This window comes from Ornithodoros turicata, chromosome 2 (assembly GCF_037126465.1).
Source record: "Ornithodoros turicata isolate Travis chromosome 2, ASM3712646v1, whole genome shotgun sequence".
In the NCBI taxonomy this organism is placed as follows: Eukaryota; Metazoa; Arthropoda; class Arachnida; order Ixodida; family Argasidae; genus Ornithodoros; species Ornithodoros turicata.
In genome coordinates this window covers 55,764,895-55,781,701 of record NC_088202.1, presented here as the reverse complement: position 1 = coordinate 55,781,701, position 16,807 = coordinate 55,764,895, and the positions used below count along the sequence as shown (strand labels likewise).

General features: G+C 46.1%; 1 protein-coding gene across 2 annotated transcripts in view; it reads left to right on the top strand.

Moving 5' to 3' along the window:
* The first annotated feature begins 211 nt into the window (after positions 1–211).
* Positions 212–16,807, top strand: part of LOC135383516 (papilin-like) — a 33,200-nt gene continuing 16,604 nt past the window's right edge. For both annotated transcript variants that reach the window (XM_064612942.1, XM_064612941.1), the window contains exons 1-5: positions 212–316; positions 380–458; positions 5,888–6,000; positions 12,986–13,096; positions 13,189–13,245. In XM_064612942.1, coding sequence (XP_064469012.1) covers positions 271–316; positions 380–458; positions 5,888–6,000; positions 12,986–13,096; positions 13,189–13,245 — 406 coding nt within the window. In that variant the 5' untranslated portion in view covers positions 212–270. The remainder of the gene's footprint in view (positions 317–379; positions 459–5,887; positions 6,001–12,985; positions 13,097–13,188; positions 13,246–16,807) is intronic.

Sequence of the window (16,807 nt, the reverse complement as noted above, 5' to 3'; positions counted from 1 at the left end):
CTTGCGCCATAAAACCAAAACATGCAAACTTAGGTAGCCCTCATTCACCACCTCCATCACTTCAACCATCTCATTCTCCACACCGATTGTCGTCGTCATGTCATAGTTAGTCAACTCAAAGCCTCCTATATGCTAGGAGGCTATGGAGTTGACAATGGAGGAGGCTGTGGCTAATGGCCATTCTTCATGGGAAGAAGAAGAAGAAGAAGAATTGGTTGACCTATTCGCCTGCATTTCACTTGTTCTATTGGACATGATTAGCTGGTGAACATGATTGTTCCAGCTCGGTTTCCCGGTCCAAGTCCTGAAGAACTCGGTAAGTGAATGTATCTCCACAAGAGTTGACCTGTCCTGTTCGACACTTGCCCTCTGCATTTAGGAGCTCCACCCGAGGAATTGCTTCAACCAGAACCTTCAGACGGGGCCCCACCTCAATCACTGTCAAGCGGATTTGTCAGGTGACCGTCACGTTAAATACAAATGGTACACAGTAGAGTGGATCTTTTGTAGGGTGGATCATTGCTAGTTGTGCCGAGATCGAAGTAGTAGAAATTAATAGGAAATTATTCGTATCGCTGTTCCCTCACAGTGCTACTCGCTACTACTAGGGTAAGGTGGTCTATGTTGAAGACAGTTGAACTATTTTGTTAATAGCAGTCAGAATAATCGCCTCCTCAAACCTTGATCAGAAATGATCCACAAATTAATGTGGTGCTAAACCACATATTTATTTTGTACGAGACAAAAATGACAGGCTACATATTTTCATTAACTTGCCCCACCCTATGGATAATTGGGGACATAAAAAAATGAATGCTGGGTTTAAATTTTGTCTTTTGTTTGGGCCGGCCGAAATGGCCAGCCACGAGTAATGCATATGTAAACAAAGGGCAGTGATACAAAATCATAACAGCGAGGTCATATTTTATTAGCCGGGGAGCAGAATTGAGCAAATTGGAAGTCAATGCTCGCGAAAGTTACAGATGGGACAAAAAACGGCCCCTCTTACCTCGACCACATCTGCAAAACAGCGTCTGACGTATTTCTAAAAAGCCAGGTGCAGAACGTCAACACGTTACTTCAAAGCCCAGACAATGACTGTGTTCACCCTGGTGTCACGGACGAGAGAAAATTATTGCTAAGAAAATGCCACGCGAAATACCCAAACTGCCCTCAACTTGCCCCCGTCTTCAAGTAGCCCCACTTTACCATACTCGTAATTCTCTGTCGTGTTCTTTTATTTCTTCGTATGACACTTCAGACAATGACGGCACACTTAATACTTTTTGAAACTGGGGTATATATAGGTAACATTTGTGTAACTGAACCGGGTACGGAGACAGCATTTTCAGGTAGCTAGGACACTGCTTTAAAAAACGAGGCCGGCTGTGTAGACCGCACAAGCAGAGCCGTAGCGAGGCAAGTTTGCGCCCAGGGCAGAGTAAATCTGAAGCGCCCCCCCCCCCCCCCACCGTCAGAAGCCCTGTAAGCTAAGAAATGAAAACGCTTATTTGCACTGGCGAGATCGTAAATTCAAATTTTCTTCGTTCCCGCTCTATCCTGTCCAACCAACCTGCCAGGGCCTGCCTGCCGTTCGGCGCCCTCTCTCGCGAGGGCGCCCAGGGCGGCTGCCCCCCCCCCCCCCCCCCGTCGCTACGGCTCTGCGCGCAAGTAAGATTTTTGAATTGCTTGAAATTATTATTACCGATTATTGTACGCGACGGCCATGCATTTGACCACTTGCTAGCCGCTAAGTGCAACCTTCGTCTCATTGGTAAGCAGTGTGTTCTCTGATGCCGTGTGAATTCTTGCCTTTGACACGATCCAAACACCGACTTGTAAAATGGTGCGCTGTGTGCTGCGTCGTTGGCGGTTGTCAACGCGAAACATTCCAGTCCTTGAATCACAGAAATGTGCACGGAGCTGTTAAAGGGGCCGTAAACAGGCCGCCAAACATTTCAGAAACAATGGTACCCCATGAAAGAACGCAGGTCATAATACCCAAATATACATTTCGTTCCGCTCGTGACAGCTCAGTGACCCATATAACTGTCTTCAAAGACGAGTAGCCAGCGCGCCTCTCTCCACCACGCATACGTCACATGGCTACGTAGCCTTTTGTCTTTTAATCGGGGGGTGGGGGGGAATTCCCCGTCCGATCGGTACACGACCTTGCAGTTAAAACAGCATAGTATCATGCACCATTGCGAGTGGACTTGGAGAAGCTGAAAGGATGCCGAGGAACAATCGGCGATCAGTAAAAGTGGTGTACTGGCCACCCACCTAGAACTTGATTGACGACATTACAAGTCTCTAGCTTGATAAACAATATATCTCATTCGAAGTGTCTGTGAAATAAACGCCGCAACAGTTTCTCTTCCAGACGTGTTCAGCTTGGCTACCACTGATGCACGAGAGGTCTTTGTGGACCTTAGTAGGCAACCACTGGACAGGAGGTATCAGTGGTTGAAACTCCTGCTGTTACTCTGTCCTTTGCGAAAACAGGCTTCTTTATATGTTCAACAATCTCTGGCACGTGATGCCCAAGGCAACTGTACCAATACCGTTGTTTCCTGCTCTAGGTTTAGGAATCACCACGTTCTTACGCTTCTTCCTCCTCCTCCTTCTTCTCTTCTTCTTCTCTTTCTTTCTCTTTTTCTCTTCTTCCTATTCTTTTTCTTTTCCTCTTCCTTCTCTTTTTCTTATCTTCTTTTCCTGTTTCTTTCTCTTCTTCTTCTTTCACTTCTTTTCCTTTTTTACTTCTTCTTTTTCTTTCCTTCTTCTTTTTCTTTTCTTCTTCTTTGTCCGCTGCTCCGCACCGTAGACTGTTCCACGCCCGTCGACTTCGGAGATTTTGAGACTGCGTACGGCTCCTGACATATCGGGTTCAATTCCTAATAATCTAATCCAATAATTGGGGGTTTACGTGGCGAGACAACTGAGATCATGAGCGACGCCACAGCGGTCGGTCTGTGGATTGCTTTCGCCCACCAGAGGGTAGGTTCAATTCCATGCGCGTTTAATTACATGCGCGTAAGATTTGGATAAATAATTGGGGGTTTACGTCGCGAGACAACTGAGATCATAAGATTTGGATAACGCGTGATATTTGGAAAACTACGAGGAAGCGTGACAAGTTATTTCGTAAGTTCTTAAAAAGTAAGGTCCCTGAAACTAATTTCAAAGGATACGTAACCATATAAACACGTTGGTTGAAAAAGTCAAACAAAACTATAACTTGTAGCGTAAGATCAACGAACTTTTAAACCTTAGGAAAACCTGCCAACCCCTGCAGCAGACAAGCCTTGACGGTATCACTTACTGTGGTAATGAAATGGCTCAAATTTTGAATAACCGTCTGGTCACTCTTCCTCATCTGAGTAACAATACCAATGCTGAAGCCAACCAAGCTTGTAGATATGTATCTGAGTGCAGAAGAAACTCCATGTTTCTTTTCCCTACTGGCGATGTAGCAGTTTCTTACAGCTTTCTTAGCATAAGACATAGCAATGTGTTAGATGCATACGATATGCAAATAGGTCCTATTAAGGCAGCAGTCGATTTGATAACACCTTTCTTAGTCCACATCTCTAATCTCTGCACGCTCGATGGGTGTTTCCCAAAAGGCATGCAAGCCGCCAAAGTTATCATGATCCATAAATCAGGTGACATAAATTACCCATCCAACTATCGCCCAATTTCCATTTTACCCGTTCTGTCTAACGGCCTTGAGCGGTAACCGCCTCTCTTCCTACCTGGAAAAATATAACTGACTCTCAGAATGGCAGTTCGGTTTCCGAAAGAACAGATCGACTGAGCTGGCTCTCTTAGTACAGAAACAAACCATACTAAAAAGAACATTGAAAAGAAACTCACCACTCGGGGGATTTTCATTGATTTCAGCAAAGCATTTGATTCGTTATCACATGGAATACTATTACTAAAACTATCGCGTTATGGCGTTATGGAATCCGGGGCCCGGCACTTTCGCTGTACTCGTCATATTTAGATAATAAGTACCAGAACGTTGTCTGGTACCTATTACCAGATAATACAGAAAGAGCAAACAGAAACAGAAACACAGAAAGACCAAAGGACTTGGTCCTTTGCTCTTTAGTGTCTACATCAATGATATAGTGATGATTACCAAGAATGCTAAGTTTATCATATATGCCGACGATGCGAGCTTGTTTTTTCACGGTTCAGACCCTGGGGGGATAATCACACATGCAAATAGGGTACTGGAACAGGTAAAGTATTGGGCTGATCTTAACTGTTTGGAAACCGAAGACAGCAAAACTAAGGCTGTTTTCTTCAACGCAAAAAATAGACAAGTCCAGCCCTCAGTAAATCTTGTAATAGACAACACAGTTGTCGACATAGTAGAAAATGCCAAGACTCTCGGCGTAACTTTTCTTCTACACTTTCCTGGTCATTACACGTTAATGACGTGCATTCCAAGGCATCACGAATCCTTGGATTTCTGTGTAGATATCGTATGCATTTAACCAAACAAGTTATGTTACTTTACAACTTATTAATGTACTCACATTGTAACTACCTTTTATTCTTGGTATGGGGAACAACCACAATGTCTAACCTAGATAAATTGCTTGTGTTGCAAAAGAAATTCCTTCGAATTTTGGATTGTCTACCATATAACCACACCACAACTGGTTTCTTTGAAAGGTACTCGTTGATCAATATTCATAATCTGTATCGATATAAACTTTTGTGTTACTACCGTACTGCTCTTAAAAAGTCCTTAGCTAATATCTTATCACTGTTTGACTTCAAAGAGCATAGTTATCCTTATAATCATCGCGCCCAGAGCTTTTTGCATACCCCCGATGTAGAACCAGATATGGTGAACAGAGTGTTGCATATATATTACCATGTATCTTGAACGAATCCTCCATTGATCCATTAACAGTGCCAAAGAAAGATATTCATATTGCATGCATTTAGTTTACCTTCCACGGATGCTTTTCGTGTCGCTTAACCAATGCCATCTTGTACGGGAGCTGAGAGCCCGTCAAGTCATTACTGCGACTTTTTTTCGCGGCTTCCACGACGAGTGGAAATAAAATTCATTCATTCATCCGACGGAAGCCGCCGTTGTAAATCCAACGCGTGTGACCGCATGCAAAGAGGTCTCAAGACATCATGTCCATTGTGTATTACATCCAGGAGCGTGGCGGGTTTCACACGACGTTCTTGAATCTCCTTCGATGCAGTCTTTACGGCATCCTTTGCGATTGTATTCCGTAATCAATTCTCGCGGCAAATGATCCCCTACGTGAAACGTCCGTTTCGTCAGTTCCAGCGTAGAGCATTCCAAGACGACCCACAATCGCTTCATAAGGAACAGTAGACGGCGTACAGGGTTGTAGCAGATCCCGTCCCTCCCCCAAATAGCAAAAGAGCTCATTCATATCGAACACGTTGCGCAACGTAGTCTGGCACACTCACTGTGGCCACATCGTCCTCGCAAGCATAGCTTCCAACATCGTGTGTCGGAGATCTGCTCACGTCAAAAGAACCCCAGGTGGTCGAAGGTGGTCGTCTGCGGCACGTGCAACATGTCGCCGTATTATAGTCAGACAAACCTTAAGTGTAACATCACGGCACCATTATTTGTGGCAACATCATGCCGCTATCTGCCACCTTACATTACTTTTTGCGTAATACTTTGCGTAAAACTTTTCGCTACGCGCGTCGAACTGGACCTATGGCACGTTACTTTCCCCCCGGATCCCCTGGTTCACTGCTCAAACACGAATTTACTGCTTCGTATCCCACCCTAAACTTGTTCTTACATCGTGTGTTGTTTGAAACCTGCTTCACAATGAACGCATAAATGATGGCTTTTAATTATCTGTCACAGATCCGATGCCTTACAAGCGAAGCATAAACGTGCAATCATCACAAAAACAGCTGTGGCAGCCGCCGTAGCCATCGGTCTTGTTGCAGTTGGAGTGACGATCTATATGACCGTAGGTACGACGCATTTATGTAACTTTGTTTACATTTCATAATACCCCTGCCACACGGGCGTTTCGATGGTCATCGAAAGCGATGACCATCCGACATTCATTGATGCTTGATGGCTGCTACACGGGCGATTCGATACGCATAGAGAGATTGACAGGTCACACAATGTATATATAAACAGCGAAAGAAGGTCACTGAAAAGGCAAGCCAATTGTAGGATTCGAACGCACATCTTCTGGATTGCCGGCAATCCAGAAGGTGTGGGTTCGAGCCTTGCAGCTGACTAACCATTTCAGTGACTACGTTCTTTCATTGTTCTTAGCAATTTGAGGCTTGTGTGACACACATCCCAATGCCGATGGCTCACCAGTGTAGCCCAACAACAACAACAACAACAACTTTATTACGAGGTATGGGGAGTTTCATCGCCACGGGCGATACTGTACCTCATTGCTGGTGATGCGGGGAATTAAATAATGAGCCCCTTCACAATAAGGATCGAAGTCCTATGGTATCCAGAGAGATGAAGAGAGCTTTGAGGGCGGAGCGTTGGTGGGCTGGATGTGGCCAGCGACAAAGGGAGAGAGAGAGAGGGCGAGAGTCCAGCTCGTTAAGGGATCCGGAGAGTACTGTTCGCAAAGGTTGGTAGCGTGAGCAATGGAGAAGAATATGCTTTAGATCTTCTAAAGCACCGCAGTGACTGCAATGGAGAGAGTCAACTTGCCTCCAGCAGTAACGCCACTGCCCTGTAAAAGCCACATCGAGGAGCATTCGATGAACTAATGCGGCATCTTGGCGAGAGGTATGTCGATGCATGCGGAAAGCGAGCGCTGGATCAACTCTGCTCATCATGGCCATTTGCCATGGTCCATTGGCGGGAAGCCAGAGGAGTCACGAGGCGTCGAAGTACGGAACGACGATCTCCTCTCAGCAGCGCAATACCCGTCCGTCTCCGAGACGAGAGAGCTGCTTCTGCAGCGCTGTCGGCCTCTTCGTTCCCTTCGACACAGCAATGGGCTGGAACCCACTGGAGAACCAGCCTGTGCCCTGCTTCTTCGTAGATAAGGCTGTAAGCCATTAACACATCCAACACCAACGGTGCGGACGAGCCTGAGATGCCAGAATTTTCAATTGCAGCAGCGCAGATGTAGAATCAGTGAACACGACCCATTCCCGCGGAGTAAAATCAACGATATGCTGGAGAAAGAAAAGTATGGCATAGAGTTCTGCAGCCGTGGATGAGGTTTTATGCGAAAGGCGACGTCCTTCCACTACGCCTTCGGACGGGATGACGAATGCCGAGGCGGACTTGCCATTTCCAGATGCGCCATCGGTGTATGCTGCGGCAGAGGTAGAAAACGTCGCGTCTACCAGAGCATAAAAATGGGCTCGAAGGACTTGAGGGGGAACCTGATCTCTTCGTTCCTGGAGGTCCGAAAGATTTTACGAAGGTAGGTGGCACAGGCAGAGACCAGGGGCGTCCGGCGGTGTGACGTCCATAGCTATGAAGCCAGTGAGAGCCTGGCGTGTCCTCTGCGCTACGCGATAGAAATCGCGTTCAGGACGGTATCGAATTTCCCTGAGGAGTGGGTGACGGGAAATGTGCGCACGCAAACGTAGGAAGTGTCCAGCCGTTTCACGCTCACGGAGAACCTCCACCGGGAGTTCACCAGCTTCAGTCAGGACTTGCCGTGTTTCAGCCATCCTTGAAACGCCAAGGCAGCGACGAAGGCTTCGGGAAAACACTGTCCTAGGGTATTTATTGGCGTTGTGGAAATCCTGTGCAAGATTGGAAGGCTGTAAAGCAGAGTCGGCCTCACGAAAGCCGCGTGAACGGCTAGAAGGGAGCGCTGATCGCAGCCCCACCCTAAGCCAGAAAGATGTTGAATTACAGGAAGCCGTCACTGCACTTTGGTCTCAAGGAGCTTAATGTGGCGAGCCCAGTGCAGGTCCGAGTCCATGACCACACCAAGGAAGCGATGGGAACGTACAGGCTCGAGCTTTTTTGCAGCAACCCAAATAGGGAAATTTCTCACAGCCTTGCGGGTGAAAGGGAGCTCGATGCACTTTTCGGGCGAAAGGTTCATCCTAAGTCGCGTGAGGTACAGATGGACATTATTTAACGCTAGCTGCAAACGGCGCTGAATAGCTGGTCGTAACTTGCCTTGTGTCTAAAGGGCGACGTCATCTGCCTGCACAGAGAATGCTACTTTGCGAGGAATTGTGAATTTTAGGCCTGCCATTACCACATTGAAGAGTGTAGGACTCAGAATGCTTCCCTCGGTTACGCCTTGATGAACTGGATGCGTAGCGTTTTGGCCGTGGGATGTGCGGACACCGACAGTCCGGTTCGATCTACCCAACCCAACCTCAGCCTAACCAAACTTGACCGAACCATACGACCATACTAATCATCTAGGGCAACAATACGAGACGAGAACAGAGAAATATAAATCAATCGGGATGCATAGCGGTTCGGGATGCATACAGTTGTCACAGGTGTTGAACTTGAACAGCAGGGTACCGTGATGACTGCACAGAGATTAATTAATGGTAAATGAAATAATGGGTCCGTTACAAAAGCATGGCATCGATGGTGCATAGCTGATTCCTACTAGCACCCACGCCGACATCATGACCGGTCTTGCAAAGAATAAAGCTTGTTCTTTTTTTTTTCTCGCGGCGGGCAACAGGGGATACATTCCATTCATCTGTTCGCACGTGTTAACCTTGCTCTACAGCTCTGAGATGTGAACCTCGCTTTCTGTTTAACTGAAAAAGTGTATTAACTGCGTATTACGATGCACGGACGCACGGATACAGGCATGCACGGATAAACAAGCCAATGTGACACATGAGCAGGATATGGAAACGTACTCGGCGGTAGATGACTTGTATATGAGTACGAGTGAGGCAGCAGATAGCCCTTCCTACATTGAAACCATGAATAAACTATTAGTGTACACAAAAACCATGCGCATGTCTTACACTTTTTTGTTTACCATCGTACATGTACCACCAACATCCAGGGTCACTCGCGCCTCATGATGATAGCCGTGCCGATAGGTCTAATTTGGTATTCCCGCTGGCTTTCGCTACCGGTTTACATTTACCTTGCGTCACACGCCGGATGGTGCCACGTGTGTTAAGCGAGTCCTGGTCGTAAAGCTTGTGTATAGGATAAAACATGTGCACAGAGAAGCGAAACTGAGTGCAAAAATGACTTAACTTTAACACTGTTTTTATTCTGTATTTGTTTGCATTTTGCTTCTTTTCGTTGGTGTCACGGAAGAAGAGGATCTTCAGACAGCTCACCGGGTGCTTTGCGTATGAGCGACGTTGCAGGCGCATGGTGAAGAGAAAAAAGCAAATACGTAATTCTAATTACACGGGGCCGCTCAAATTCCACATAATTTTTGTACTCTATTAATTGTATTTACTCACTTTGTCGCTTTATTGCAAATTTTGCGTTACCTCTTGCTTGCTCGTTGTGTACGAGATTGCCACCAGCATATTTTTCCATGATCATCGACAGCTTCAACTATGTATCTGGAGTCTCCATCGAGTTGGTGACCATCCAGTTTCATGGTAATCAAAAGTGACCGTGTAGCAGCGCCGATTATCATTCAATTCGGGTATCGTCGGTTTCGACTACGCATCGAAACGCCCGTGTGGCAGGGGTGCGCGCTGTGTGCTTTGTGCAACCTTTTTGGTCGGTTCTCCTTTACGCGGAGGAGGGAGGCAAAAGTGAGTCTGCTCTCTGTAGGGCGAGAGCACATTTGTTAACGCGGTCTGCCTTGGCGGACCCTGTCTTGGAACATCTCGGAACGGTCGCAGGGCAGTATTGCTAGAAGTACTGCTCTTGGAAAGCTTTTTCCTAACCTATCTGTATGTTTGTGCGTCCTCATATTTCTTTCCAGCCAATCCCCTCTCTTACGTATAGGTGCTTAGTCAATTTCTTAATTTCTGATTACGACTAAGTGGGATATTTCGCCTTACCTTCAGGGAGATGTACGACTGCTGTCCCTCGAAGGGGGTACAGTTGTTTTTTATGCGCCTATGCGCCCCGGGACAAGCCGTTTGACCAAAACTCATAAATACTCCCGTGTAGGACAGAACATTACATCCTAAACTGGTAAAGTTATGATGGCCTTGTGTATGGCAGAATATTAAACATCAAGGCGTAAAGTTATAACTAAATCCACAGTTTAGGCCTACCACCCTTCAAGAGAATACAACCTTCACGCCTTTTCGGACTTATACAGGGTGTCCCAGAAAACGTGTCATTGAATTATAATAAAAAAACTACACCACCTAGAGTCATACGGTCAACGGCATTTGTTCTTACTGGGTTTTTGCCACCTCCTCATGTGAATGTCGTGTAACGCAAGTTTAATTATGTAAATTTTTGCGAGCTTAAGTCGGAAATTTGCCTAGTAAATGTCACTTTTTTACCCCACCAATGTGAAGAGCGTGTCTAATTTACTCAAATTAATGATAATTGTCAGGGATATTCGGGAGCTATCCCATCGGAAAAAATAGCCGAACATCATGCTGTACGGAGGTCGCACAGAATAGCGCACGATGAATTTTTCAGCGCAATCTTTGTCAGTCCGACGAAAGGAGGTTGGAAACCCAGCCCACCCCGGCATCGCAGAAAGAGATAACGCAGGCATGGCTTATCACGTCCGACTTTCGCTGGGATAATGCTTTCCCTCTCCCAATTTTAGGAACTGCTACTTTTTCTACTATCACTCTGTGGGCTGGCTTCGGAACCTCCTTTCGTCGGACTGCGAGCGATTGCGCTCAAAAAGATATCGCGCGTTAAGGTCCGGTGCTCCGAAAAGCATGATATTCGGCTATTTTTTCCGATGGGATAGCTCGTGAATATCGCTGTCAATTATCATGAATTTGAGTGAATTTGGCACGCTCTTCATATTGGTGGGGTAAAAAAGTGACCTTCCCTTGGCAAATTTCTGAGTTCAGTTCGCAAATATTTGCATAATTAAACTTGGGGTACATGACATTAACTTTACAAGGTGGCAAAAACCTAATAAGAACAAATGCCGTTGACCGCATGATTCTAGGTGGCGTAGTTTTCTTATTATAATTCAATGACACGTTTTCTGGGACACCCTGTATATGTGACCGACCGTTACGACCTTAAGTGTGTTAGTCTTAAACATTTTTATGAAGTGGTGCATTACTTTTCTTGCTGCTATGTGCAACATGTCGCCACATTGGGCAGACAAACCTTACGAGTAACATCACGGTACCATTATTTTGCTATGTTGTATGGTGGTGTAAATCGCACGATGTTTCGCAATAACAATGTAGATTACTTTGAGCTTCATGATGTCAGCAGCAATCGGTTACAGCGTATCATTGTGCGCCATATACAGTCGACCCCCGTTTATCCGGACTTCATTTATCCGGATCCCGCGGTATCTGGACCAAAGGCACGGGAACGGATTTTCCTCCATGTATTTTGTTCTCGTTTATCCGGACTTCAGCTTCCGGACTCGGACAAGAATTCCAGGGAACGAAAGTCGAAAATTCTTGTAATCCAGCTTCAGTTATCCGGTCTACCGTGAGTAAGAGGAGGCGCTGACCCCGCTTCGTCACCCTTTTCGCTGTGTTGGGGTTATTCCCGTCACACGTCAGGGACCTACATTCCTCCGTAGGGGAGACAACCGTGCACGATGACTCCCTTTTCTATTTCTGTGCGTTGGGTCACGTTGACCAGTCGAGTCATTTGGAAATATCTCGAGCCTCGCTGTTATTCCCTTAGCTGAGCTGCGATCCCTGATGCAGAGGCTAACTGCGACTGCCGTAGATGATGCTGCGGTTTCTGACTACGTTGACGTTGATAAGGATGATGACGCGTGTGCAGCTATGACTGATGACGGGATTGCTGCTGTTGCCTCCGATGATGTGCAGCAAGACGGTGCCGATGACGCCAGTGAGAAACAAGGCTCCGACATTGACACTTTACGTCCGCACTGACTTCTTCGAGCAGCGCAACAGCGTGGCTCAACTGTATGCAATTAGCAAAAGTTTGCAGGAATCGAGTGTCTACACTACTATGTAGCAGCTGTCATTGACGAGATTTCTGTGTTTTAATTAAACCTTGCTCTGTAGGACGTTTCTATTCGGTCGTTTCATTTATCCGGATGCCGCGGTATCCGGACGATTTCGCCGGGAACGGCACCGTCCGGATAAACGGGGGTCGACTGTAGTTAGCAAGCCCCACCGCATGAAACATGAACTGATGACGAGACCCGAAGTCAGCCGCATAGGCCGCCGATATGTTCAGCTTTCCCGAATAGTAACCAGGAAATTTGGTAACCTTGAAGCAGCTATTATTAAAACAGCAACATATTTTTATTATAATACAACATATTTTGACGCTAGTACATCACACTGAAGCTCCTCAGGTGTGGGTGTTATGGGTGGAAGTCGAAAGAAAAAGAAATCGGTCATGAGCACGACTCGTGTATATGAGGGGGAAACTGCGCAATGACCTAAGAGCTAGCAAGGCAGCCGAAACATTACCATTAAAATTAGCCATGGAGCCGGGAAGTTGCACAGGAGATCACAGGGAGGCGTCAATATGAAGTATCAAGTAGTCGTGATAGGTGCCGAACGGAAACTGTTTATGTCGCGCACTTTAAAGGAGAGACATCGGAAACATCTGGGGGTCTTGGGAAGGGCCACTTGGTGACACACTCGTGGGTATGTTGTAGTAGAGCATGTTCGAGAACGACAAAAAGACAAACTCCAATAAGTAATGAGGACGCGTCCGATGGGTAGTTGAAATCTCGATGCACATATTTCGGTCGCAAAGCGTAGTTGAAAATACCTGACTCGAGGAATGGCACGGCCGATCGGTGTCCCCAATCCGTCTGGATTATCCCACAAAGTGTCAAATGCCAGTGATTTAAAATTTACCTTTTTCTAATGGTAAACTCGGGCAAAACGCCTATTTCAGACACGGGATCCAGCGTTGAGGAACCCGGAGACGACATGATGAATGTACCACAAACAATAGATCCGAGAGTCATTGTTCCTACAAGGTCGCGCAATACCACGCATCCCACGTGTAAGTATATGCAGACTGCCTATATCTGTTTGATTCCTTCAAAATTATTTGTTTGGAGGGCAGCTCGTAAATCATTGACGTTTCGTTCGCAGCTCAAAACGACTCAGCCACTGAGCATAAGAATGACAGCAGACACCGTACATATGAAGGTAAGTACTGCTTGCGACACACTTGTCAGTCTTCAGCTCATGGCGCAGCGATCCCCTAAAGCAGAGAGGGGGTAGTAGAGAAGGTGGAACAAAGGAAAATTACAGGCGTCCACTCTGTTCCACCAAAGGTATCGCAGGGTAGACGGCCGAAAGAGGAAACAAAGAGAAGAAACAAAGGAGAAAGGAGGCGCGTCTACTGTGCTTTAAAAATATATACGTATATATACTGTTCTTATACATTATTCTTAGTCATATTATATTTTCCTATTAGCCTAACAGTGATAACTCGTTAAACGTTGAACACTTTATTCAACATTTTATATGCTTCTTTAATTAGTAATAGTTTATGCACATTCGTCTTATTCCTATTCCTTGTGAGTAAAGACGCTAGACGCATGTACTGCGCCACACTGGCAGCTCCCCTTTCTGCCATGGGAGAATGACACCAGCGCTAACATGAACCGATGTGCGCACTTCGCCCATAGTGAGGGACGCCTGAACCGTGTTATGCGGCTGTGCTACATGCTCACGTAAACTCCCCAGATATTGGAAAGTAGCGACACTTTTAGATCTTTGTCGAAAGAGCGCAACCTCCTTGTGTCGCCTACTCGCACAGGGGTGCCATCCAATGTATAGCTCCGTAGACTAAAGCGTGGTGGGCGAATGCATCCTGGACAGGTCCTGGTCGCACATCACAGCCAACGTCAAGGCACATGTGACCTTAAAGATGGCGGCTCCCGTGATCGGTGGCCAAACCTTTTGTAAACAATGCGATTGTTGTTTCTGCACGCCATTTTGGATGTCTTTCGATCACGGTATTTATTTTTATCCGATAATGTCGCAGTAAAACGTGCAGTTTTACACATAAAGCCTCGTACTGTTGACGACTTCCAAAGATGTGATGACGACCACGCTTTAAGACTCACTAAACTAAGGCGAAATGGGCAACCATGTTGTGGAAGAAGCACCGCATACCTTACGCTGGCAAGACACGTTCATCTCTTGGCGTTATGACGACGACGAAAATATGTCGGTAAGCAGCAAAACGACATGTAAACAAAGTCACATAACCTCAGAATGACGTTTTCCATGACGTGCGACCAGGACAACATGGCAGTTTTGCCAAAAGCACCCGCTTGAGGGTAGTTACAACAATGGCGGGTTTGTGTCACCACTGTGCCTACTCGAACGCTCCATTCACCCGCGGTGTTCTGGACGATCACTGGTTGTCCGCGCCGTCGTCCGTGTAACGCCTGCGAAGCGTATGTTCTGCTTGTGTTTTTATTTCTCCTTGGTTCCACTTCCCTGCCGTTTTCAGCTTCAGAGTTTCGCTATGCGGTGTTGCTGCGTATTTCAGAGGAGTGGCCGGTCCGAAAAGGTATTTCCGTTTGTCGCGATTCCTAAGGGATACGTGACATTATCTGAAGGAAGAAATAGGTCCATAACATTGGTCGCAAAGACTTCATCCCCACAAAGGGCACCTTTGTTTGCGGGGTACTGTGCTTGTACTACTACCCGAGCGATTGCTATTTTAAAGCTCAGCTAAGCCGATTTCCGAGCGTTACAGAATGGAATGGTACTCACACGATGTGTTCATAAGGGAACATTGATTATGCGTGAAAAATAGTTATCCAGAACTCCTCGCAGTTTTTCAAACAATTGAATTTTTAGTTCCACTGACATTGTGTCTTGTAGCCCGCAAACGCTGTGTCGACGACACATTCGTCGTTTGTGGTGCTGCGGCTTAGCATGACATTTGGCTTGGTTTCTTCCGCCGAGCCGTCTGCGGCGCAGATTGAGATTGCGGTAGTGATATAACAGTTCGCTATTAGGGAGCCAATATATTTCTGACTTCACTGAACCCACAAGGAACGTGAGTTTTGCTTCCTTCGACTGCAAAGAATTTGCTAGGCCACTACCCCAAGAACACACGCGGTCCTCAGGATGTCCTCAAAGTGTCATCACGTCCTCGTCCGTGATGGTATGAACGGAGGAGGTCCACAGGCTGTCATCATAGGAGCTTCCAGTGACTGTCATTCGCGTACATCCTGCGGTCATCAACCGGAGGACGAGCACAGGAGAAGTAAATAACTTTAATCCTGCGTTGTGTATTTTAATACCTGCTAGCAGTTATCAAGTTCCCGATTTATTTCTCATTACCCAATAAAATATCAAAGAAGGAGTGCTCATGCATAAATTTAAAAAATACAAACAAAAATATAAAATAAAGACCGATATAGGGGTGCAAATACTGAGCTTCGGATTTTAAAGGAATCCGTCCATGTGCTGCGTTTGACGTGCAGTACAATACAGTTTGCTAGACCCTTCACAGCGGTCTTGTTGCGTGAATGTCGGCAAAGGGTCCCTGGCAGGAGGTTGCACGGAGCATTTGATTTCCGAAGAGACAAAAAATAATAGCGTTTCACTGCTCAAGCTTCACTTACGATGCATGCCTCCAACCAAAGCAGTAAGAAACACGGACACTACCTTGATAGCGATTTAATACTCCAAGGAATTTCTCAGTTCATTGTTGGTTATGTGCAAAATCAAGTTAAACTTAGATACCTCACCCTTTGTTTTGACTGAGATGCGAAAAGGACTTCCGAATCTGCTGAAGTTCGCAAGACAAGCAATAAGTTGTATCTGTTCTGTCTTGGAAAGGAAATGCTGCTGCACCATATGCCTTTCTAAGTGATTTCGGTGGTCTTAGTGGCCTACGAGCCTTTTATATATCTTTTTTTTTTTTTTGCTTTTTAAATTGTGACACTCATTGTTTGTGATGAGAAATACGATGAACAAATACAGATGAGAAACCTCAAATAGTAGCTGGTGACCGAGGTTGAAAATATATCAGAAACACACACACACTGACTGGATGCTGCAATTGTGCCCTCACTTCCCAAAATAAATAATTCACTAAGGTATCTGCTTGCTCCCAGAATTGTACTAGCTGCGTCATTTGGTAGCTCCCATCGGAGGTCCTGAGGATATGACGGGGAGTCTCACTTTGTCACATTTCTAACAAATTGAGGACCTGGTAGGGAAGTCCTGGGGATGTTATTCCTGTCCGCTGATGACTTTCCTCGGACGTACACAGGAGGTCATTGTGTTCTTGGGGTACAGATATTCCTGGTGTGTTTCGTGTTCTGTGCTTGCCGCCGGGTATGCGTAAGTGTTTTGCTCCCGTCTGCAAGAACAATGCAGCATGCAGTTCCAATGTTCCAAACCACAAGTTCTCGACAGACGAAAGAAAAAGCTATTGACTGCAACAATCGATTAAAACTGCAAGTGGGAGCCACCTTCGAAAGCAGCGATTTGCTCCGTTCATTTCGCCCACGAATGTTACGGAAGCAACGCGCAACTTGTTGTTTCACAGGGATCCGAAGGTATCTCGACCGGGATGCTGTGCCAACCTCACCTGCAGTTGGATATTGCAGAGGCAGAACAGCGCAGCAGACGGAGGTAAGTCACGTAATGTTAGACAAGTGAGTTATGCAGGTGCAAATGCCATCACATAGAAAGAAAATAAAAATATGCTATATGTCAGTTACTGCTTCATGTT